Below are 24,001 nucleotides of genomic sequence, written 5' to 3'. Positions count from 1 at the left end.
AAGGAACTAAGAATCAGAGCAAACGTGTCACATTATATATATTTAGCAAAGNAAAAAAAAAAAAGAATTTGAATAACTGTATGATAACCTTCGTTTTGAGACCATGATAAAATAAGAATTTGGTAAACAATAAATTGGAACAATCTCATGTTATCAGCAGTAAGTTAATGTCACGAGAGTAATTGGAATGGGGACATAGTACAAAGATCAGGAAAATAATTATAAAGAATTTTATGCAATTGTTCATGAGTTAAAATATTTTTATTTTTGGCAATGATATAAAATCATTGTTACTAATTTATTTAGCTGTTTAAAGAAGAATTTGTATTTTTTTCAAAAGAAAATGATATCAGCAGCATTTATAGGATTTACGTAGGAAGCATGATTCATTGTTATTATGAATCGATTTTGATGTGAAACAATTATTGGAATTCGTTCTTTCAATTCAGTACATAATATATCTTTTGAAGTATATATCCTGTAATTTTTTTTTTTTAAATTTGAAACCAAATAAATTTATAATACAAAGTAAATAAAATATAATTAATTATTATTAAAAATTAAAATGGATATTATTTTTTTATAATAATTCGATAATTCGTAAATTTTTTATATTTTTTTTGTGTATATACTATATAAACAATCAATATTACTAGATTTATATTATAAATTTAAATATTCAATTTTTAACTTAAATCATGATTTTATATCGATGACCTCGTATGTATTTCCCAGGTTTCTCTTTTTAATACCCGCAGAGAAAGCAATATATGATGTTTCAAAATTCTATTCATATTTCTATTCATTATCGAACAAAAATATACAGGGTTTAATATTCAAAAATATTGATAATGAAAATATTATCATACAAAATCATATAAATCAAAATAAATATAAAAATATTTCGTTGATAAACAAACAGCCACGATTTTGAAACGATCTTTATCTTATTTCACCTTTGTTATTATATTTTTATATTTATTTAAATTTTTCTGAAGTATAGATTCTTTTAAAATAATTTCATTATAAGACAGTAATTCGTGAAATAAATAAATCATCGTGAAATCATCGTAAAATCAAACGCAGTTCTAACCTAACTTCCTTCTAGAGATCTAGTAGATAGATCTCTTCATCGTTGAATTTCTTATGCAATTGTTTACCAATTGTTTAATATTGTTTTATATTCTGTTGCATAAAATTACATTTTTTGTACATAGTATTTACAAAATTTAAAAGTTTTAAATTATGTTTAAAAATCTGTCACAATAAATATTAATATTACAAAATATTACAAAATAAATGATAAAAAATTTTGAGATAATTTTGGAAAATTATCGTATTAGTATTTAATTTTTTTAGTTTTTAATATCTTATATTTTCATATATTTTTTTTAAATATATTTATATTTTATTTAATTTATGTCTTAATTTATTGAAAAATTGAGGTTAAGAAATAGAGTTAAAAAAATTATATAAAAAAATATTAATATCTTGTTTAATAATAATCACCAAATGTTAACGCAAGTGAAGTATTGAATTTTTCAAGAAGAAAAATTATCATCTTAAATTTACTATAGTATTACCATCAAATCGTTGCATTGCCATTGGCCAGGAACGAAATATTGCGGAATTGCTGATCAGAGAGTGGAACAGCGTTTCTCGGTCGGTTCATCATTATGAAAGTTGATTTATTTATTTCGTAGTTGTATCATCTGGATATTATAAAAGATTTTTCAATTTTCATCAATTTTGTGCATTATGAATATTTAAGATATTTTTGATTAAAGAGTCATATAGCATTATTATTATATATATTTTTTTCATTTTTTTTATTTAAAATAGAATGTAGATAGAAGACAAAAAGATTATGTAAATAATTGTTAAAAAATTTAAATAAATAATTCATTACAAAAAAGCAAATAAATAAGATATAAGATAAAAAAGATATTAATTTCGTGTTTTTAATGATTTTTATTACTAAGTTATTTAACTTAACAAAAATTGGAAATTACATTTATTATTTGTTTAAAAAAATGTAAATATTTAAATTTATATGAAAATTAAATTATTTATTCATTCTTGTCACTTTAAGATAAAAAGAAATAAATAAGATTCATAATAGTTTTTAAGATATTTTTATTGCTGTAAAAAAAATAAAGAATATAATAATTATGTTCTTCGAGAAAGATAAGTTTTACGTTTGGTAAGCCAATGATTTGAAGAAAGCAGGAATTTCTCATATTTATAATATCTTATGCAATAATGTTCATTTATTAATGTTTCAATGCTATAATGTTAAAGAAATAAAAACTTCGATCATATTCAAGTTATAATATCGTTAAAATTGATAAGAAAGATATATATAATAGTTTAAAAATATTTTATTCGATTCTATTAAATATTTTTAGTAATTGGAGATCTAATATTGCTACAATGATTATAATAATTCATATTTTTTATCACAATAATATATATTTCAAATGTCTTTATATATGCAATGTATTTTATATTTCCAATATTTTTTTTTCATTTTTTTAATCAAATTTTTGAATATAAGATTATATACAAATTATACTATAATAATTTATATCAAAACTTTTTATCATTTTTTTCACAATCTTTTATTTTAACCTTATATTTTTATGCCAAGCAAATCAAATGATTTTAAATTAACGCCATCTAAGTGAAAATATATGATTTGTCAATACTACTCAAAGTAAAGGGATCAAGAGGGCAGCATATTTCAAATTCACTAGTAATTTTCATCCACTAGATCTTTCCTTTTTCTCCTGTTTGCAAGACTCCTGTTTAAGTCAGGCCGCGTAGCGGTTTTCCTACAGCATCGTTTACAACTTGCGACGTGCATTCTTGGCAGGATTGTGGAATGTGGATCGAAGGCACGCGAACGTAAGCTCACAAAAGGACATTCTTGATCATGACCGTGCAACATATGTGGTGCACCACGAGAGTTCCGATGTTTCGCCATCGTTTAAGGAATTGAACGCCTCAAATGAGCTGCTTTTATTCGTTTTTACCGTTAAACATTTTATGTAATCTTTTCGAGTTGTTATCATTTTTTTATTCTGAGTTATTTTTGTGCTTGCTATTTATTGTGATTTGTGTTTAAAATATCTTAACAAATAATTTCAATAATGTCAACGTGAAAAGTGCTTTTGAAATACGTAGTATTCTATCTTCTAATTTTTGTTCAACAATAATTGTGGTAAGTTTTATTAGCTTAAAATTATTTAATTTTTTTGTATTTAAATCATTTTTAGATTTTTTGTAATATACAGTTCTATTGATAAATACAGTTCTATTAAAAATGTTCTAATTTAATATAAATATGTCTATTTTGATTAAAGTCAAATTATGATACATATTATGATTTTTTTTGTCCAAATAAGAATATAACAATCGTTATAATTTATATTTTAGTAATTTGTTTCTTGATTTTTATTTTGATTTTCGCATAACTTTTAAATCGAGTACTTGTAAATTATATTGAAATAATGATCATATCGCCGGTTATGATATACTTGCTTTAATGCCGGTTTTTGCACGCTTAAAGAGTTACATTATACATTATAGCAATATTGTAGCTACTTAACATCCGACAAAATAAGTGTTCATAAATGAATATAGTATAGTGATAGTGAATATAGGAGTTGCATTCTACTAAATGCATTAAGAATGCTTAGTCTCATTTCATAGGCTTCATGTAGTCTGTGGACTCGTTTATTTATTACAACTCTGATAGAATTAATTTCATTTCTTGATTCATTCTGTTTCTTTAAAAAGTGTTAAAATGAACATGTGGCTTATTAATTTTAATTTTAAATTTTAGAGGATTTCCAAATTTCTGTCAAATCTATATAAATATATAATACTAAAAAGATAATTATAATTGACATTATAATTAAAAAATCAAAATTAATATAATAAAATATTATTTATTTGTCCAATATTTTTCTATATAATTATTATTTATTTTATTCTCCGATATTCTTTTTTACACGTATATATTTTTTAATTTCTTAACTAATCTCACTTCTTCAAGCACATTTACTTACATAAATTTATTCGTATAACGTGATCTATATTTAAAAAAAAACCTGTATTTTTATAAAAAAATTAAGATAGCATTCCTCAGATTAAACATAGTTTGATAACGGTGTACTTAATTATGCGAAATAAATGAACGAATAATCGGATAAATGTTATGAAATGTATGTGTTTAAGGATTTATATTCAAATAGGATAGCAATCTGTCTAACAAGAAAATGATGCGTAAAGTTACCGGAAAGGATCCTTGAAATTAATCAGTTAATACTTGTTATTTGATAATTTACTGTGCAAAATTTGATAGTTTATGGAAGACATTAAATCGTACGCGATCTTATAGATTTATTTATTAATTTGAATAAATACACACTATTTCTTTTAAATATCCTTTTAATAGATAAAATATATCAGTAAGATTTTTTGATAAAATCAATTAAGATTCAATTATTATCATATATTTTCCAATAATTAGAATCTATTCTTTTCTTAAAGATACATTTAACCTAAAATATAAAAATTCTAAATATCATAACTTGATCATAAAAAATTCAGTCATTTAGCTCTTTTAAAAATTTTTACTTTTTTCACAAATTTTTTAAATCTTTTATATTACATTGAAAATATTCTATATATAAAAATATACTCGAATATATCTAATATGATCGAAATTTTTGTTAAAGAATATTTTTATCAAATATCTTTTTGATTCTTCTTGATTCAATTAAATTCATAAAGAATAAAAAAAATTAAAAAAGAAAAATGAAAGAAGAAAATAAAAAAACCGTTTTGCTGATCGGTAGAATGGTACTCGAGCTGACGTACCGTGGCTTATAACAAAAAGCAATCGGCCGATGAAACGAGTACCGGTTATTTAACGCCGTTGCCTTTATACCTGCTTATTGGTTGGCCGTCTTGTTGCACGAGTTTTAACTGTGCAACCCCACCTTTTCACTGGATGTAACAGTACCGTATTCCCAGTCTTACTATGCAGTCCAAGGCTCATTCATTATTCATACACCATTCGCTGATACTCTGGCTGTTTATAACGTGATCGTATGCAGTTTAGATAATGGAAATTTGAAAATCAATCTCCGTATATCTAAAATTATCAACAAAATATAACAAATATCAATTTATCAATAAAATTATAGTATAAAATAATCAGAATCTTTTATGTACAAATGAGTGTATGAAACAAAATTTTATATAAATTGTTAACTTGATAAGATAATAATATAATAAGATAAATGTTATCTTTATTTTTAAAAAATTTTTTAAAGTTGGTAATGAAATATTACATATAAATTATATTTAATTTTTTTCTTCAATTATAAATTCTTGATATTTATAATCATGCAAAATGATTGAAACTAAGAAAAGTCATTCTTGTATCTTGTATGTTATATGAGAATTGTAACCATTAGCTGATAATGACTCATCATCCAGTTATTCTTCCTTCAATCCTGATTCTATGAAACATTAGGGACGATCAGAGTTTGATGAATTAAGTGGCAAAAAATAATAAACAGGATAGTAATATGGTTAATGCTTGCTTAACTATTATGTAGATTCTTAGATGTATTATTAACGAGTGATCACATTGATCGTTATATATGAGAGTACACCAAAGCTACAAATTATATGACAGGAAGTAAGGTATTTGCTTTACTATATAATGTACATTCTATAAACTCACTGTTGTGCTAAGCTAATCAATGAATGATTGATTCTAACACATAATTTACATTGATCTACAAGATACTTGAGATAAAAACTTGTCTTCCCTTATTATATTGCTAATTAATAATAAATAAAATAATAAATAGAATGTAATAGTCCGATATTTAGAATAATAAATAATTTCCATATAAAAATAAAAATGTATTTCAATTGTATTTTTATTTATTTTTTTTAGAATATATTATTTTTGAATCTTTATTTTAAAAAATAATAAATTCATAATAAATTAATATTCATAATAAAATAATAAAAATTTTAATATATATATATATATATAATTTTTTATTATTTATGTGAGTATTCCATAATTGTTTATAAAATTATGATATGTATGTATATTATCAACTGAAATAAAAACGGATTGGATGGCGCAATTCAATACAAGAATAATGCTTAATTTGATACACAATTTCATTTTATGAACTGTCTCAGTCATTGTTAGTGAATTAAGTTTCATTTTTAAAATGCATTTTATTTTTATATTGACCCATGTTTATTTACTTCTTATCCATATCTTTTCCGTTGACGTAAATACTTACTGTTCCACATTATGGATTCCACATTATGGATTCCACAAGATGTCAGTTAACCAGAAAGAAACGATTTTCATTTCCCAATGGCCTTGATAGACCGGCATAAGTGATCAGACGGCATTCCAGCAATCGCGAGAACGTCGCGCTTCGGGCTCGCACTGCGATTAAATATAATAATGTAGTCGAGCCATTTGTTGGCCCATGAGCATTTCTTCAGGCCCCAATCATCGTTCATAAGATCATTCGATCATCGAATGTGTCTGAGAAATCAATGAAGTTATAAATTAAAAAGATATCGAAACATGACTATAACTTTATATTATAGAAGATTAAGTTAAAAAATAAATTGTTATACACTTTTAATTAAATATAAATAAATAAATTTTTGTATTTTATAACTTTTTATTATTGCTTAATTATTATCATAAAATTAATTAAATATCGTTTAGTATTTTTTATTTTTATTGTAATTAATATATTATATTCATTTATAAATATAATATAAATAATATTGAAGTTAATTATTTATATAAAATATTATAAGGAAATTAATTCTTTATTTTAGATAATAGAATCATAAATTGAATTTTAATATTTATGATTTTATTATTATTATATATTTTATGAGTTATCATTGTATATAAAAAACTACACTATATATAGTAAACACTTTTCCATATTTATCTTATTTGTAAAGCGCTATTAAAATTATATTTATCTTATTTAATTTCCGTATTGATTTTCATATATATTCTTCAACTGTCTAAACTGTTAAAATTAAAAATGATTGATTGTTCAACTTAAAATATTTATTTTTAAAAATTTATGACAAACAAAAGTGGATGATCTCATTTTTTATTTTCAATAAGCGCATTATCATAATATGTTTTCTCAAGGCTGTCTAGCAGTTGTTACTTTTCACATGATGCAATGCAATTGAATGTCCATTTTATCATAGCAAGATGCTCATATACAGGCGCCTATTAAGGCCCACTGTTTACGCAATACATACGATGCCAATAGCCAACATGCATTCCGCTCTTTTACTTACTCATGCATGCGGATACATATACACGTGTGTACGTTGGAATGCGAATACATTGTGCCAGAAGTCCACCGATCCTTTCTCATAAATTTTGCGACTATATTATACAATTACATTCACGTAATTCAAAAATTGAAAGCTTTTATAAAATTTTATAAAATTTAGAAAAAAATTTAGAAAAAAATTTAGAAAAAGTAAAGTTGTGAGAATTTTAGAAAGTAATTAAATGATATGTTTAAATAATTTCAAATTTAAATTGCAAATTTGAATTATAATATTAATTTATTTTATTGCAATTTATAGGTTCGTTTAGAAAGTATAGGAGCAGAAGATATAGTAGATGGAAATCCAAGATTAATATTGGGTTTAATCTGGACAATTATTTTGAGATTCCAAATTCAAGAGATAGAAATTGATGTAGATGAAGAAAATGATAGTAGTGAAAAGAAATCAGCCAAAGATGCTTTGTTACTCTGGTGTCAAAGAAAAACTAATGGATACCCTGGTGTTAACATTCAAGATTTCACTGGTAAGTAATATTTTTATAATTGTTAATTATAAAATTGATTAACAATTTATATTAATATATTAATATAATTGATTGTAGGATCATGGAGAAGTGGTCTTGGTTTCAATGCCCTTATTCATGCTCACAGACCAGATTTGGTTAATTGGTCAGAACTTCAACAAAATAAAAATATCGACAATCTTAATTATGCTTTCGATGTGGCCAATTCAGAACTTGGAATTCCACGACTGTTGGACGCGGAGGATGTTGATACTGCCAGACCTGATGAGAAATCTATTATTACTTATGTTGCTTCTTATTATCATACTTTCGCCAGGATGAAAAACGAGATCAAAAGTGGTAAAAGAATTGCGAATGTAAGTAAATTCTTCTATTACATCTGTTAGTTTTATTGATATAATTATTATACAATTAAGAAAATTAAAATACTAATTTTAACAATCACAGATTGTGGGGCAAATGATGGATGCTGACAAAATGAAGATTCACTATGAAAAGCTTACAACAGATTTATTAGAATGGATCAAAATGAAGATAGGAGTTCTAGAAAACAGGAATTTTCCTAATTCCTTGGAGGGCATTCAGAGAGAATTATTAGCATTCAAGCAATATAGGACGGTGGAGAAACCACCAAAGTACAAGGAAAGATCAGAAATAGAAGCTCTATATTTCCACATAAACACCCAGTTAAAATCATTAAATCAACCTGCGTTTACGCCTCAAGAAGGTCAATTAATACATGATATTGAAAGAAATTGGGTAGAATTAGAGCGGGCTGAGCATCGTCGAGAAGTTGCCTTAAGAACTGAACTTCTCAGACAAGAAAGATTAGAGCAATTAAACTACAAATTTGAAAGAAAAAGTGTACTAAGAGAAGGTTATTTAAAAGAAATGATTCAAGTTTTAACAGATCCTAGATACGGTAGCAATTTAGCTCAAGTAGACGCTACAGTGAAAAAACACGAAGCCATTAGTGCAGATATCTTAGCTCGTGAAGAACGTTTTCATGATTTGACTAATATGTCGGAAGAGTTAGTAAGAGAAAATTATCATGGGTTAGAAAGAGTGCGAATCAGGGAACAAGAAGTACTTCAGAGATGGAAAGAACTTTTAGCTCTTCTAGATCATCATAAATCTAATTTAGTTGCCTTAAGTTCTCTTATGAGTCTTATGCGAGAGATTGATACAACTTTAGCTTCTATTCAAGAGCTGCAACTGAACTTTCAAAGTACAGATGTTGGTCCACATTTATTGGGAGTTGAAGATTTGTTACAGAAACACAGTTTGCAAGAGTTGCAAGTAACTGCTCTAGGAGAGACTCAAAGAAGATTAGGTAGACAAGCTGCTCAACATTTAGCACAGCCTCAGAGTAAAGAAGTTCCTTTATTACAACAAAAATTAGAAATGTTAAATCGAGCTTATGATGATTTAGTAGAATATAGTAAGGAACGTAAGGCTCGGCTAGAAGATGCTAGGAATTTCTTCCATTTTCTTCAAGATCATGAGGATGAAGAATCTTGGTTGATAGAGAAACAACGTATTTGTAAAGCTGGAATATCGGCCAAAGATTTACGTGCTGTAATTTCATTACAACAAAAACATAAAGCTCTTCAGGATGAAATGAAAGTACGGAGACCGAAGTCTGAACAGTTATGTGATGCTGGTAGAAAATTGATAGCTGATAATCATCCTTCAGCTTTAGAAATTCAAAATCGTATTGATTCGTTGCAAGAACATTGGAAAGTATTGGAGGAGTTAGCTGCTCTGAGAAAAAAACAGTTAGATGATGCAGCAGAAGCTTTTCAGTTTTATGCAGATGCAAATGAGGCGGATTCCTGGATGAATGAGAAAATGGCCCTTGTGGCTTCTGAAGATTATGGCGTTGACGAACCTAGTGCTCAAGCGTTATTACAAAGACATAAGGATTTGGAAGGAGAACTTAATGCTTATAAGGGTGATGTACAATCATTAAATATGCAGGCTGAGAAGCTTATAAAATCTGGAATTTCTACACTTGAATTATCTGCTGATCCAGAACCTGTTGCAGAATTAGAACAAGAAGAATGGAGTAAGTTTTTTTTTTAATTAAAATTTTTTTAAATTTTTTTTCAAGGAAACAAATTAAAAAATACTTTGTTTCTTATTTTAGGTAAAGAAATAAGGCTAGTTCCTCAAGATGAATGGGTAGATGAAATTGTAGAAAGATTAGAACCTAGAACGGTTCTTGAAGGAAGATTAGTGCCTCAAGTAAAAAGTTTATATCCATTTAGTGGTCAAGGTATGCACATGGTAAAAGGCGAAGTAATGTTCTTATTAAATAAAACAAATCCTGATTGGTGGAGTGTCAGAAAAGCAGATGGTACAGATGGATTTGTACCAGCGAATTATGTTCGTGAATTAGAACCCAAAATAATACACGTTCAGGTGAGAAGACCAGAAAAAGTTAGAGTAACACAGAGAGTGAAAAAAACAAAGATGGTTAAACAGTTAGTTCCTGTAAGAAGAGTGAAATCTATAAAATCAACAGTGAAGCCAGTTAAAAGAAAAATTGCTACTGATGGAGATAGCGTAGAAAAGCGACAAAAAAAGATTAATGAAACTTATAATGAACTTCAAAAATTAGCGCTAAGACGACATGCATTATTAGAGGATGCTATAAGACTTTATGGTTTTTATCGTGAGTGTGATGATTTTGAGAAATGGATTAAAGATAAAGAAAAAATGTTAAGAACTGATGATCCACGGGATAATGTTGAAACTGCTAAAAGAAAATATGAAAAGTTCCTTACAGATCTTTCAGCATCAGGAAAAAGAGTAGAAGCCATAGATGCAGCTGTTGATGAATTTGTTAGACAAGGACATAGCCAGTTGGATAAAGTTAAAGCTAGACAGAGACACATTCATCAACTTTGGGATCATTTGAATTGGCTGAAGACACAGAAAGAAAAAAGTTTAGAAGGAGCTTCTAGTGTGGAATTATTTAATAGAACTTGTGATGAAGCTCATGATTGGATGTTAGAAAAAATTACACAATTAGACACTGCAGAACTTGGACCAGATTTAAAAACAGTTCAGGCTCTTCAAAGAAGACATCAACATTTGGAAAGAGAATTGGCACCAGTTGAAGAAAAAGTACGAAAAGTAAATTTATTAGCAAATAGCGTAAAAAGTTCTTATCCACATGAATTAAATAACGTAAATGCTAGACAAAATGAAATAAAAGAATTATGGAATCAAGTCCAAACAAAAGCTAAGGAACGCAGATCCAGATTGGAAGATGCAGTAGGTCAACAGATTTTCATGAATAGCTCAAAAAATTTAATAAATTGGGCTGTGGATATACAAGAAACAATGAAAGTTGAAGAACCTGTTAGGGATGTTGCCACAGCTGAACAACTTAGAAAACACCACATAGAGCTTGGAGAAGACATACGAACTCGAGAAGACGAGTAAGTATTTAAATTTCAATATCGATTTCTTAAATTAATTTAGATAAAGATATAAACAATTTTATTTTTGCAGATTTCGTGAGGTAGAAGAACTTGGAAACCAATTATTGCATCGTAATCCGACTCTTGTAGATGTCAGTGAACGCTTAGATAAATTACATGGTTTATATCAAGCTGTAACATCAGATTGGATTGCAAAAGAAGCTTGGTTGCAACAATGTTTAGACTTACAGCAATTTAATCGCGAAGCTGATCAAATTGAAGCTACTACTAGTTCTCATGAAGCGTTCTTAGAGTTTACTGACTTGGGAGAATCCTTAGATGATGTTGAAGCCTTGTTAAAACAACATGAAAAATTTGAGAACACTCTCCATGCACAAGATGATAGATTAAAAGCGTTTAGTGACACTGCAGATAAATTAATCGCTCAAAATCATTATGATAAAGATTATATCAATGATAGAAGGAATCAAGTTTTAGCTCGAAGGAATCAAGTAAAAGATGCTGCACAACGTCGTCGCGCAGCTCTTAAAGCCTCGGAACATTATCAGCAATTTTCTGCAGAAGTGGATGATCTAAGAGATTGGCTAGGTGACAAAATGAAGACAGCATCCGATGAAAGTTATCGGGATTTAAATAATCTTGAACGAAAACTTCAGAAGCATGAAGCGTTCGAAAGAGAATTAAGAGCTAATGAAGGGCAATTAAGAACGGTGAATAAAGCTGGAAAAGCTTTGATATCTGAAGAAAACTACAGATCAGATGATGTAGGAGAAACTTTAAAAGAATTAAATGATCAGTGGAATCAATTAGTAGATTTATCTTTGGAAAAAGGTCGTCGATTAAGACAAGCTGCTTGTCAACATGGTTATAATCGAACAATGGAAGATGCTAGATTGAAGTTGGAAGAAATAGAAAATTGTTTGCAAAGTAAACAAGTAGGAGTAGATCTTAGAAGTTGTAAAGAATTGTTAAAAAAACATCAGACCCTTGAAAGCGATATGTGTCAATGGGAACAAAAAGTGGATGATTTAGTTACCATGGGCGAAGAAATGGCTCATGAAGGTCATTTTGACGCCGCAAATATATTAAAAACTAGCCAAGCGACACAAAAAAAGTACGTAATATTTTGGGTTTTATAAATGCATAAAAAAAAGTTAAAAATTATCAAAGAGTTAATTTTTTATTTTTTAATAGATTCCGTAGCTTAAAAGAACCAGCTAAAAGAAGACGAGAAGCATTAGAAGAAAGTTTACGTTTTCATAAATTCGGTTTCGAATTAGATGCTGAATTACAATGGATAAAAGATCATCTTCCTCAAGCATCATCGACGACTCTTGGACAAAATCTGCATCAAGCTCAAACATTGCATAAGAAACACAAAAAACTAGAAGCTGAAATTGTTGGCCATCAACCTATGATAGACAAAACATTAGCTTCTGGGCAAGCTTTGATTGATCAGGCCCATCCAGAGAAAAAGAAGGTAATGATATATATAATAAAAACAATTATTTGAAAACATTTTTAGGAAAAACAGATATATATATTTTCTTTATTATTGTCTTTTTTTTTTTTTTAAATATGAATTTGAAATAAAAATTTATAATTTTTGCACAGTTGGGACTGTTAGAAGAATATTGGGTCAGCAGAGGTAAAGTTGGCACAAATGCATGAATAGTGTTGTTTTGTTTGAAAAGTAACAATGTAATTTGCTAAATAGCTAAATAGCTGTCTAAATCTTATTTATATAATATATAATAAAATTTTTTTAAAAAGTTTTTTCAAATAAAAAACAAAAAAGATTAAAAATTTTAAATGTATTTTAAGTAAAAAACGGAAATTTTTTACAGCATGCATGTGCTTGTCTTACGTAATTTATTTCAAAATTAAAATATATTTTTACAATATAGTATCTTTTATTATTGTGTTTTAAAATATTGTATATATAATATCAATAGGATTTTATTTTATTTATTTTTTTCTGATTAAAAAATTATATCTAAAATAAAAATGATTTAATGGTGGATAATAATACTGGTATTTTATGTTTTTATTTTAATATAATTAAACAATAAATTATGCTAAATCTATAATTAAAAAATTTTATTTTTATTTTTTTTTGTACAGATACGAGAATTATGCGATGTACTCGATGAAGCATGGAGAGGACTTCAAGAAAAAGCCGCAGAACGAAACAAAGATTTAGAATTGTCTTTAAAGGCACAAGAATTCTTTTTTGAAGCAGGAGAAGTTGAAAGTTGGCTGAATGAAAAGAATGATGTTCTCAGTTCTACTGATTATGGCAGAGATCGCGATGCTGCCACAAAATTATTAACAAAACATAAGGTGAATTTTTGTAATATTTTTTTAAAAAAGATATATTTAACATTTTTATTAAAAATTATTGTTTCTATAGGCAGTCGAATTAGAATTAGATACTTACAATGGTATCGTAACAGAAATGGGACATACTGCTGCCACTATGATTAATGCAAAACATCCTGATAGCAAAGCAATAGCAAATAAACAGCAAGCAATCGCTCAACAAATGCGGGCATTACAAAGATTGGCTACAGTAAGACAACAACGGTTGATGGAGAGTATGTATCGTCATGAATATTTTCTAGAAAGCAGAGAATTAGAACAATGGATTAAGGAACAGGAACAAGCGGCCGCTTCTGAAGATTATGGCCAAGATTATGAACATTTATTGATACTACAAGCTAAATTCAACGATTTTAAACATAGAATAGAAGCTGGTTCTGAAAGATTTAATCAATGTGAAGAGTTGGCTAGAAAATTAATTGCTAATGAAAGTCCTTATATTCAAGATATCGAAAAACGACAAGAACAATTAGGGTAAGATTTTAAATATAACTTAATTTCAATAATATATATAATATAGATTTAATGTAGACTTATAATATAGATTTAGAATTTTGTATAAGTTATATAAAATCTTTAATTTCACTAAATGCATGTGCACTTTCTTGAATTTTGTAATAATAAATACTAGCACAATTTCTGCTAATATATTTTTTAATATGGTTGTAAAAGGGTAATATAATAAAGGGTATAATTATATTGGTGTTGGGTTATTAACAGCATTTTTGTATATATATTTAATGCAGACCAGACGATGATGATCCTGTAAGACAGGTGCAAAGACAGCATGATCTTATTAAGTAAGTACATATTAATGGATTTTGTAACACTATTTAATGTAAATATTATGCATGTTTCATAATTCTATCGAAATATCTATAATTAATAAAAATATTTTAATGATAAAATTTAATTAATTAGGGAATCTTGGAAACATCTTCTTGGTCTTATTCGAAATCGTGAACAAAGGTTACAAGCTGCTGGTGAAATTCATAGATTCCATCGAGATGTAGCTGAAGCTCTATCTCGTATACAAGAAAAAGAGGCAGCTTTACCAGAAGATTTAGGACGTGATTTAAATTCTGTACTTGCATTAATTAGACGTCACGAAGGTTTTGAAAATGATCTAGTCGCTTTGGAAGCACAACTTCAAGTTTTGGTTGAAGATGCATCTAGATTACAAGCACACTATCCAGGAAATAATGCAGTACATATTGATCAACAACAACAAATTGTTGTTGCTCATTGGGAAGAGTTGAAAGAAAGATCTGCTCTTAGAAGAGATCAATTACAAGCAAGTTGTGACCTACAACGATTTTTGACCCAGGTCAGAGATTTGATGAATTGGGCAGCTGGACTTCGTGCCGCAATGTCAACGGAAGATAAAGTAAGAGATGCAGCTAGTGCACAAATCTTAAAGGCAGAACATGAAGCTTTAAAAGGAGAAATCGAAGCTAGAGAAGATAGTTTTAGTTCAGTTCTTGATTTGGGCGAAGCTATGGTTCAAACTGGGCATTATGCTGCTTTAGAAGTTGAAGAAAAATGTAATCAATTATTAGATGAAAGACAAAAATTACATACTGCTTGGCAACAGAAAAAAGTACATTTAGATCAATTAATAGATCTACATTTCTTCCTACGAGATGCCAAACAATTGGATAATTTATCAACCACTCAAGAAGCTGCACTGAGTGGCGATAACTTTGGTGACTCTGTTGAAGAAGTAGATGCCCAAGTAAAGAAGCATAATGAATTCGAAAAATTATTAGTAACGCAAGAAGAAAAATTAACCGCTTTACAAGAACATGGAGATAAGCTTTTAGCTCAAAACCACTTCGACTCACCTACGATTGCTAGGAGATTAAGCGAAGTTGTACAAAGACGAGCAAGAATTCGAAATCTCTGCGATGCACGAAGAAGAAGATTAGAAGCTAGCTTGTTACATGCTCAGTTTGTTAGAGATGTTGCAGAAGCTGAATCTTGGATTGGTGAAAAACAAAAGAAACTTGAGGCCGAAGCATCTAAAGGAGAAGTATCTAGTTTGGAGGATAAAATCAAGAAATTACAGAAACATCAGGCATTCCAAGCTGAATTAGCGGCAAATCAAAGCAGAATCGAAGAGATAAAAACTAAAGGAGAGAGATTGCTTCAACAGAAGCATCCAGCAAGTGCTGAAATTCGACAACAACTAGAACATCTTCATGCTTCATGGAGAAAATTGCTATTGGAATCTGGAAATCGTGGTAGAGGTTTAGAAGAAGCTCAGGATATTTTAGAATTCAACAATCAAGTAGAGAAGATAGAAGCCTGGATAAGAGATAAAGAAATGATGGTTCAAGCTGGAGATACTGGAAAAGATTATGAACACTGTTTAAGTCTTCAAAGGAAACTTGATGATGTAGATAGTGATATGAGAGTAGATGATTCTAGAATAAAGACAATTAATGCTTTAGCTGATAAATTAATTAAACAAGGCAGGGACAATGAATCAAAAGCTATTCAACAACGTCGTGACAGCTTTAATAATAAATGGAAAGGTTTGCAAGGAGCATTGAGCACTTACAGAGAAATGCTGGCTGGAGCTTTAGAAATTCATTTGTTTAATAGAGATATAGATGACACAAGTCAAAGAGTCATTGAAAAATCAGTTGCTATGAATACTACTGATATTGGTAAAGATCTACCTGCTGTTGAACATTTACAAAGAAAACAAGAAGCAATGGAGCGTGATATGACTGCTATTGAAGGAAAATTAAAAGAACACAAAGCAGAAGCTAGAGAATTATCATTGAAATATCCAGACAAAGCACCTCAGATAAATGGAATATTATCAGAATTACAATCTAATTGGGATGATTTACAACGATTTACTCAACATCGTCGTGAAGCTTTAAATCAAGCTTATACTCTACACAAATTCCAAGCTGATTTACATGAATTAGAACTTTGGGTAGTTGATACAATTAAACGTATGGATGAATCTGAACCACCAACAACCATATCTGAAGCTGAAGCTTTATTAGAACTTCATCAAGAAAGGAAAGCAGAGATTGATGGCAGACAGGATACATTCAAAGCTTTAAAAGAGCATGGACAGAAGCTTTTAACTATTAATGAAGATGTTAAAGATAATTTGGAACATCTAGAGAAACTTAGACAAGGATTGGTCAATGCTTGGGAAACTAGAAGACAAAAATTAACACAAGCACATCAATTGCAATTATTTAAAGAACAAGCAGATCAAGCAGACAGTTGGTTAGCAACAAAAGAAGCATTTCTTAACAATGACGATCTTGGTGAATCTCTATCTGGCGTAGAAGCATTATTACGTAAACATGAGGAATTTGAAAAAATGCTAATTTCTCAATTAAGTCGTATTGAAGAATTGGAAAAATTTGCAAATGAAATTTTATCAAAAGAACATGCAGATGCTAGCGTTATTAAGCAACGACTAGCATCTGTTTGTACTAGAAGAGATAAATTACAAAATAATGCAAGAGCAAGAAGAAAGAAATTATTGGAAAGTCATCATTTACATCAATTTCTTCGAAATATATACGAAGTTGAAGGTTGGCTTCATCAAAAGCAACAAGTAGCAAGTGATGAAAATTATAGAGACTCATCTAATTTGCAGAGTAAAATTCAAAAACATGTTGCATTTGAAAGTGAACTTATGGCAAATAAGGGACGAGTAGCAGCAGTAGTCAATGAAGGTAATATAATATTAATATAGAATGATTCAATGATATCTAAAAATTTAGCTATAAATATATATATATATATTATATATATATAGCTATATTATATATAAATATCATCATATATTTTTAAATATGTAATATGTATATGTTTTTTGTTGAAAATTGTTCTTAATTTTAATAATTTTTTTATTAGGTGAGGCGCTAATTGAAGAAAACCATTATGCTTCAAATAGTATTCAAGAACGTTTAGATGAATTAGAAGCTGAGTGGCGTTTGCTTCAAGAAACCAGTGAATTAAAAAAAAATAGATTAAATGACGCTTACCAAGCTTTACTCTTCGGACGAACTTTAGATGAATTCGAGACATGGATGGATGAAATAGAAACTCAATTGCAATCAGAAGATCATGGAAAAGATCTTTCTAGTGTAGCTAACTTATTAAAGAGGCATACAAACTTGGAAAACGATGTTTTAGGCCATAACGAAGCTTGTGAATCAATTAAAGAAACAGCAACCAGTTTTCAGAAATCGAATCACTTTATGTGCGATGAAATACAAGACAGAGCGATGGCTACAATAAATAGATACCATAGTTTACAAGAACCAATGCAGATAAGAAGAGATAACTTAGAAGATGCTAAATTACTACATCAATTTGCAAGGGATGTTGAAGATGAACTGCATTGGTTATCAGAAAAAGAACTTTTAGCTGGAAGCAATGATTTAGGAAGCTCTCTGACCACTGTACAACGATTGCAGAAAAAACATCAAGCTTTGGAGGCGGAATTAATTTCCAGAGAACCTGTAGTCGCATCTCTAGTTAGCAGAGCTACAGTTATGGTGAGAAGCAGTCATTTTGCTTCAGAAAAAATTGAAAAATTGTCACAAGAATTACAAGATAAACTTTCACATCTTAAAGATTTAGCTAGTGTTAGAAAATTACGTTTACTCGATGCTGTTGAATCACAAATGGTAATAATCATTTTATAAATTTATAAAAACTAATTTATTAAACAAGTAATTATGTTTTAATTAATGTTTTAATATTTATTTATTAGTTTTATGCTGAAGCAGCTGAAGCTGAACAATGGATTAAAGAAAAACATCCACAATTAACTGCTACAGATTATGGAAAAGATGAAGATTCTGTTCAATCATTATTGAAGAAATTAGAGGAAATAGAACGAGATTTGATTGGTTTTGAGAATAATACTATTGAAAACTTGAGGAAACTTTCACATGGGCTTATAGATAGACATCATTTTGATAGTAATAATATCACACAGAAACAAACAGAAATCGAACAGAGATTCAAGGAATTACAAAAATTAAAAGAGTATCGATTTCAACGATTACGTGAAAGCGAGAAATTCTTTAAGTTTATTAGACAAGCAGATGAAGTTATTGAATGGATTGGAGATCAAACAACTGTAAGTTTCTTATACAAAAATTTTATTTACAATATATTACAGATTAATTCTATTGTTATTATAATATAAAAATAAATTTTTTCCAGGTTGCAGCTTCAGAAGATTATGGTCGCGATGTAGAACACGTAGAACTTCTCATTCAGATATTTGATAACTTTTTAGCCGGTTTAACAACAAGTGAAGGTCGAGTATCAGCAGTATTAGATGAAGGACAAAAATTAATTCAAGAAAATAATCCAGAAAAAACTAAAATTTTAATGAAAATCGACGAAACAAAGCAACAATGGGAAGATTTAAAAGAATTAGCTCATGCTCGACAAGATGCATTGGCAGGTGCAAAACAAGTACACATGTTCGATAGAACTGCTGATGAAACTATTTCTTGGATTCAAGAAAAAGAAACTGCTCTTAGTTCTGATGGTTATGGTCATGATTTGGAAACAATCCAAGCATTGGTAAGAAAACATCAAGGATTTGAAACGGATTTGGGTGCTGTTAAAGAACAGGTATTTCATAAATATCTCTTTTGATATAAAAATTCAAATATATATAAATTCAAAATACAAGCTAAAAGAATTTTGTTGTCAGGTTGAATTGCTGATGGACGAAGCTTCTAGATTAATTGAATTATTCCCAGATGCTCGTTCACATATAGAAGTAAAACACCAAGAAGCTGAAGCAACTTGGAATGAATTATTAGAGAAAGCAGCTCAAAGAAGAAGCAAACTCTCTCAAGCGGAACAACTGCAAGCATATTTGGGTGAATACCGAGACTTGATGTCTTGGATAAATGAAATGGTAGCCAAAGTAACAGCTCCTGAACTAGCTCGTGACGTGCCAGGTGCTGAAGCATTGATATTGAGACACAATGAATATAAAACAGAAATTGAAACACGTAACGAAGCATTTGATAAATTTTACAAAACGGGTCAGGAATTGATAGAAGAAGGCCATTTTATGGCAAAGGAAATAGAAGAGAAAATATCTGTTTTACAACATAGACAACAGTTCCTGAAGGATACATGGGAACAGAGAAGACATATCTATGAACAAAATCTAGATACTCAATTATTCAAACGTGATGCAGAAACATTAGAAAATTGGATTGTGAGTAGAGAGCCTATGTTGAATGATGGTAAGTTAGGAGAAAGTATTTCTCAGGTAGAAGAATTAATACGGAAACATGAAGATTTTGAGAAGACTATTGAAGCACAGGAAGAAAGATTCAATGCTCTTAGGCGTATAACTATGTTAGAAAAAGCATTCCAAAAGCAGCAAAAGGCAGAAATGGCTGCTAGACAAGCAGAGAAAGAAAGAATAGAACGTGCACGCCTCGAAGAACGAAAACGCAAGGAAGTACAAAGAATAACTGAGGAAAGAAAACGTGAAGAAGAACGAAGAAGACTACTTGATAGTCCTCACCATGCTGTGCATGATGAATTTAATGGAACAACTGAAGAACATGAATCTATTAATAAACTATCGCCTCTGAAAGCTTCAACCACAACTGAAGGTTTAGATTCGACACCAGTGCAAAAATCACATGGTATTTCTCATGTATTTGGTGAGAAATTGAGAAGAACAACTCCTGATATTAAACGAGCAGAGAGTATGAAAGTAGATACAAAAAAACCGAAAAGAACACCTAGTTTCACGACTAGAAGAAGAACTCAGAGCTTTAGAAAACTTCAGAGAATGGAAAATATGGATGCTCTTCCACCAGTAGAAATTCAAGGTCTATTAGAGAGGAAACATGAACTTCAAAGTGCTGGTAAAAAGGCAGCTGTACGTTCGTGGAAGCAATACTATACAGTATTATGTGGACAGCTTCTGTGTTTCTTTAAAGATATGGAAGATTTTTCATCAAGTAAAGCAGCCACTGCTCCTATTACTATTTTCAATGCCATATGTGAAAAAGCAGATGATTACACCAAAAAGAAAAACGTGTTTAGATTGAAATGTACTGATGGATCAGAATTTTTGTTCTTAGCACCAAGTCAACAAGAAATGGAAGATTGGGTCAATAAAATATCATTTCACGCTAAATTACCACCAAGTTTACAATTATTAAGTTATGATGAATCGCAGAAGGAAGGTCTGGAAAGATTACAAAATGTAACTATAGATCATGTTGATGATACTATTTCAACTGGTAGCAGTCGTGCTTCGACTCCGGAATTAGAACGAAAAAATTCTGTAATCAGACGTGATATATCAAATCAACATTCGCCAAATAGTGTACAAATTGAATTTCTTCAAATGCACAGACAAAATCAACAAAAACGCGATCTACAAAGTAATACTGAATTTTTAGCTACTCAGAGAAATGAACCACCTCAGACACAGACAGAATTCTTACATATGCATAGACAACAACAATTATTAGCACAGCAGCAACAATTAATACAACAAGAACAATTGGCAAGTCAAAGAGATCAATATCAAGCAAATTCCGGAGAAAAGCCACCTATTCCTCCAAGAGGGGCACCTCCTCCTATTCCAATGAGATCTCCTAGTTCAGAAACTATTTCGCAATATAGACGTGATGGTACATAGCTTAAATAAATTTTCTTTAGATAAAAAAAAAATTTATAGAAATACTAAGAAAAATATGATATGATATGATTTTTTTGATTTATAGACATAGAACAAATTCAAGGAAGATCTGGTTTTTACCAGCAACGTAATATAGCATTAAATCACAATGGATCCAATCAATATTCATCTAATACAAATTGGCATAGACAGAGTATTGATCTTAATACACAACATCAAGGTATTTAGAAAAACTCTTTATGTATGTGTGGAAAATCCCTTTTGTTCATTGAATGTCATTGTTTTGTAGAATTAGCACCTCCCTTGCCATCAAGTGCCCCTCCACCAACCAGAATAGCTCAATGGGGTGTTCCTCATGATTCTGGTTAGTCATTGTTAATTGTTTATCAACAATTTATTCTTCTATGTTTTATTCAATCTTCCATTTGTTTTTTTACCCTGTATTTTCTTCTATCCTAAATAGTCTCCCTAATATTTATGTTATATATGTTATATGAATTCATTTCAAATTAAAAATAAATTCTTTGTATAAATAATTGCTATATACAAAAATTAATATAAAAAAATAAATATGTTGCAGCTTATGGAAACGTTCCCATAAATTCCAGACAGGTAATCAATATCATTTATATTATTTATATTTTTTTATTCAACGAAAATATATTTATTAAAAATAAAAAAATAGAATAATTAGATAAAAAAACTCGTTTATAAGTTATAAAGATTTTTGATATAATAATATTATAAATAATATTATCATTATCATGACAATGTTAATGCATTTGTTATAGGGTATGCAGCAAAATAATTCCTTCACAGGTAGACCAATATCTTTACCAGCATACGTAGATCCTCCAACTATTCCACAAAATTCTCAAACTCTCTCAAATATAGATAGTAGAAGAGCTAGCGAAAGTGGGTCAGAAAGTGAACATAGCGTGGGTAGTAATCGCAAAGATCGTGATTATAAACGAAGTTCTGTTTTAAGCAATTTATTTGGCAGACGTAAGAAACCTCAATCGTAACCCTAGTGACGATAATATTTACGCTTTACAGAATTTAATATATCTGTAACAAGCGTACAAATTTTTATGGAACAAAAAAAAAATAAAACCCCTTCAAATTAGAAAAAAAACATATATATGTTACTTTTGTAGCATAATATATGAAATATTTCACACAAAATTTATGTACTATACAAATTTTATTTTCTCGATCGTATTATTTAATAACGCGTTGAGCTAATGTACAAAAAAAAGGCTATATAAAGCTATAATGAACAAAGAAAAAATACTTTATTCAAATAGTTAATGAAGTTACAATTTGATTTAATTTGAAAACAATATATTATAATGAACATGTATATCTTAAAGTAAATCTTTTTTTTTAAAAAATTAATTCCCTGATATTAATCTTCATACATACAATAAAAAAATGTATAACAACTGTAGATTCAATTGGATCATTTGTTTGATAAGTTTAAAAGTTCTTATAATAACTTCTGAAATCCCATGACATGTTCAATTCAAAAAGTTATTTATTAAATTAAATCATTAGTTATTAAATCAAAAGTTATCAAATATATAACAACAATAACATATATGAACAATTTGTATCTTCATATTATTTTTATTATCTTAAAATGTGCAAATGTACCTTATATATCAGGGATTGAAAAATATTAAGACAAAAAAAAAGAGAAACAATCAATTGAACAAAGAATTTTTAAAAAAATCATTATTATACAAAGATTGATTTTCCAAATTTGGAAAAATCTATTATGCAACATATAAATTTTATAATAACAAGAATTTATTATTATAGTTACTATGATTGTTAAATTGTTTCATAAATTTCTTTAGATGCACCATAAAGCTACAAAGGACAGAATTATGCTAGAATTATACCTTACACGCGAATGTTATTGAATTTATTTAAAGTGTGTACCTGACTTTAAGAGGAATGTTGAAATGTATGGAAGAAGAATATGCAATTGCGTGAATAATGTAAGGTTTAAGTTTTATAAATATCAGTAATATATGTTGCAAATAATTATATATTTGAAAATGCCTGTTCAGGACCAATGATCTTATAATTTAATTAAAATGCCAGAAATATACATATTTTTTGAAAAAATCAAGAAATTATATCATCTTAAAGTTTAATGATAATACTTTTTTTTTTATAGTAAAATAATGTTACAATGTGTAAAGTGTATTTAATATTACATAAAGATTAATTATATGTATTATGTAGAGTGTAAGAGTTATTATAATTAAGTACATAGAACATCACTTTTTGCGTTAAAATATCACTGAGATCGAGAAAAAGATTATATAAATAAAAAAAAATTTAAATTGATGAATTATATTTTTAAAATCCCAATAATTATTATTACAAAATTAATTAAATATTTTTTTAGATTATGCTTAGAATTAGTAATATATTAAATTAACATGATGCAATAATATATTATTGCACTGAATATATCTTATTAATTAACATTATATTAACAAATCTTATTTCAGAAAATTCGTCTATGTACTAAAATTAAATTGAAATTAGTTA

The 24,001-nt window shown here is 28.5% G+C and overlaps 1 protein-coding gene across 4 annotated transcripts in view; it reads left to right on the top strand.

The window, feature by feature from the left end:
• The window catches only part of LOC102671832 (spectrin beta chain, non-erythrocytic 5), a 32,104-nt gene extending 9,545 nt beyond the window's left edge, over window positions 1–22,559 (top strand). For 2 of the 4 annotated variants that reach the window (XM_006607707.2, XM_006607710.2), the window contains exons 4-21: window positions 7,687–7,912; window positions 7,991–8,268; window positions 8,360–9,980; window positions 10,062–11,361; window positions 11,435–12,478; window positions 12,559–12,844; window positions 13,489–13,707; window positions 13,778–14,220; window positions 14,493–14,546; window positions 14,668–17,459; window positions 17,641–18,419; window positions 18,506–18,877; window positions 18,964–19,383; window positions 19,466–21,425; window positions 21,519–21,653; window positions 21,723–21,797; window positions 22,014–22,045; window positions 22,225–22,559. In XM_006607707.2, the coding sequence (XP_006607770.1) occupies window positions 7,687–7,912; window positions 7,991–8,268; window positions 8,360–9,980; window positions 10,062–11,361; window positions 11,435–12,478; window positions 12,559–12,844; window positions 13,489–13,707; window positions 13,778–14,220; window positions 14,493–14,546; window positions 14,668–17,459; window positions 17,641–18,419; window positions 18,506–18,877; window positions 18,964–19,383; window positions 19,466–21,425; window positions 21,519–21,653; window positions 21,723–21,797; window positions 22,014–22,045; window positions 22,225–22,458 (12,270 nt within the window). In that variant the 3' untranslated portion in view covers window positions 22,459–22,559. The remainder of the gene's footprint in view (window positions 1–7,686; window positions 7,913–7,990; window positions 8,269–8,359; window positions 9,981–10,061; window positions 11,362–11,434; window positions 12,479–12,558; window positions 12,845–13,488; window positions 13,708–13,777; window positions 14,221–14,492; window positions 14,547–14,667; window positions 17,460–17,640; window positions 18,420–18,505; window positions 18,878–18,963; window positions 19,384–19,465; window positions 21,426–21,518; window positions 21,654–21,722; window positions 21,798–22,013; window positions 22,046–22,224) is intronic. The other 2 variants (XM_006607708.2, XM_006607709.2) reach the window with 2 other exon arrangements.
• Window positions 22,560–24,001: the final 1,442 nt, after the last annotated feature.

This window comes from Apis dorsata, unplaced genomic scaffold (assembly GCF_000469605.1).
Source record: "Apis dorsata unplaced genomic scaffold, Apis dorsata 1.3 scaffold_10, whole genome shotgun sequence".
Lineage (NCBI taxonomy): Eukaryota > Metazoa > Arthropoda > Insecta > Hymenoptera > Apidae > Apis > Apis dorsata.
Note: the sequence above shows the minus strand (reverse complement) of the source record. Positions and strands in the feature narration are given on the sequence as shown.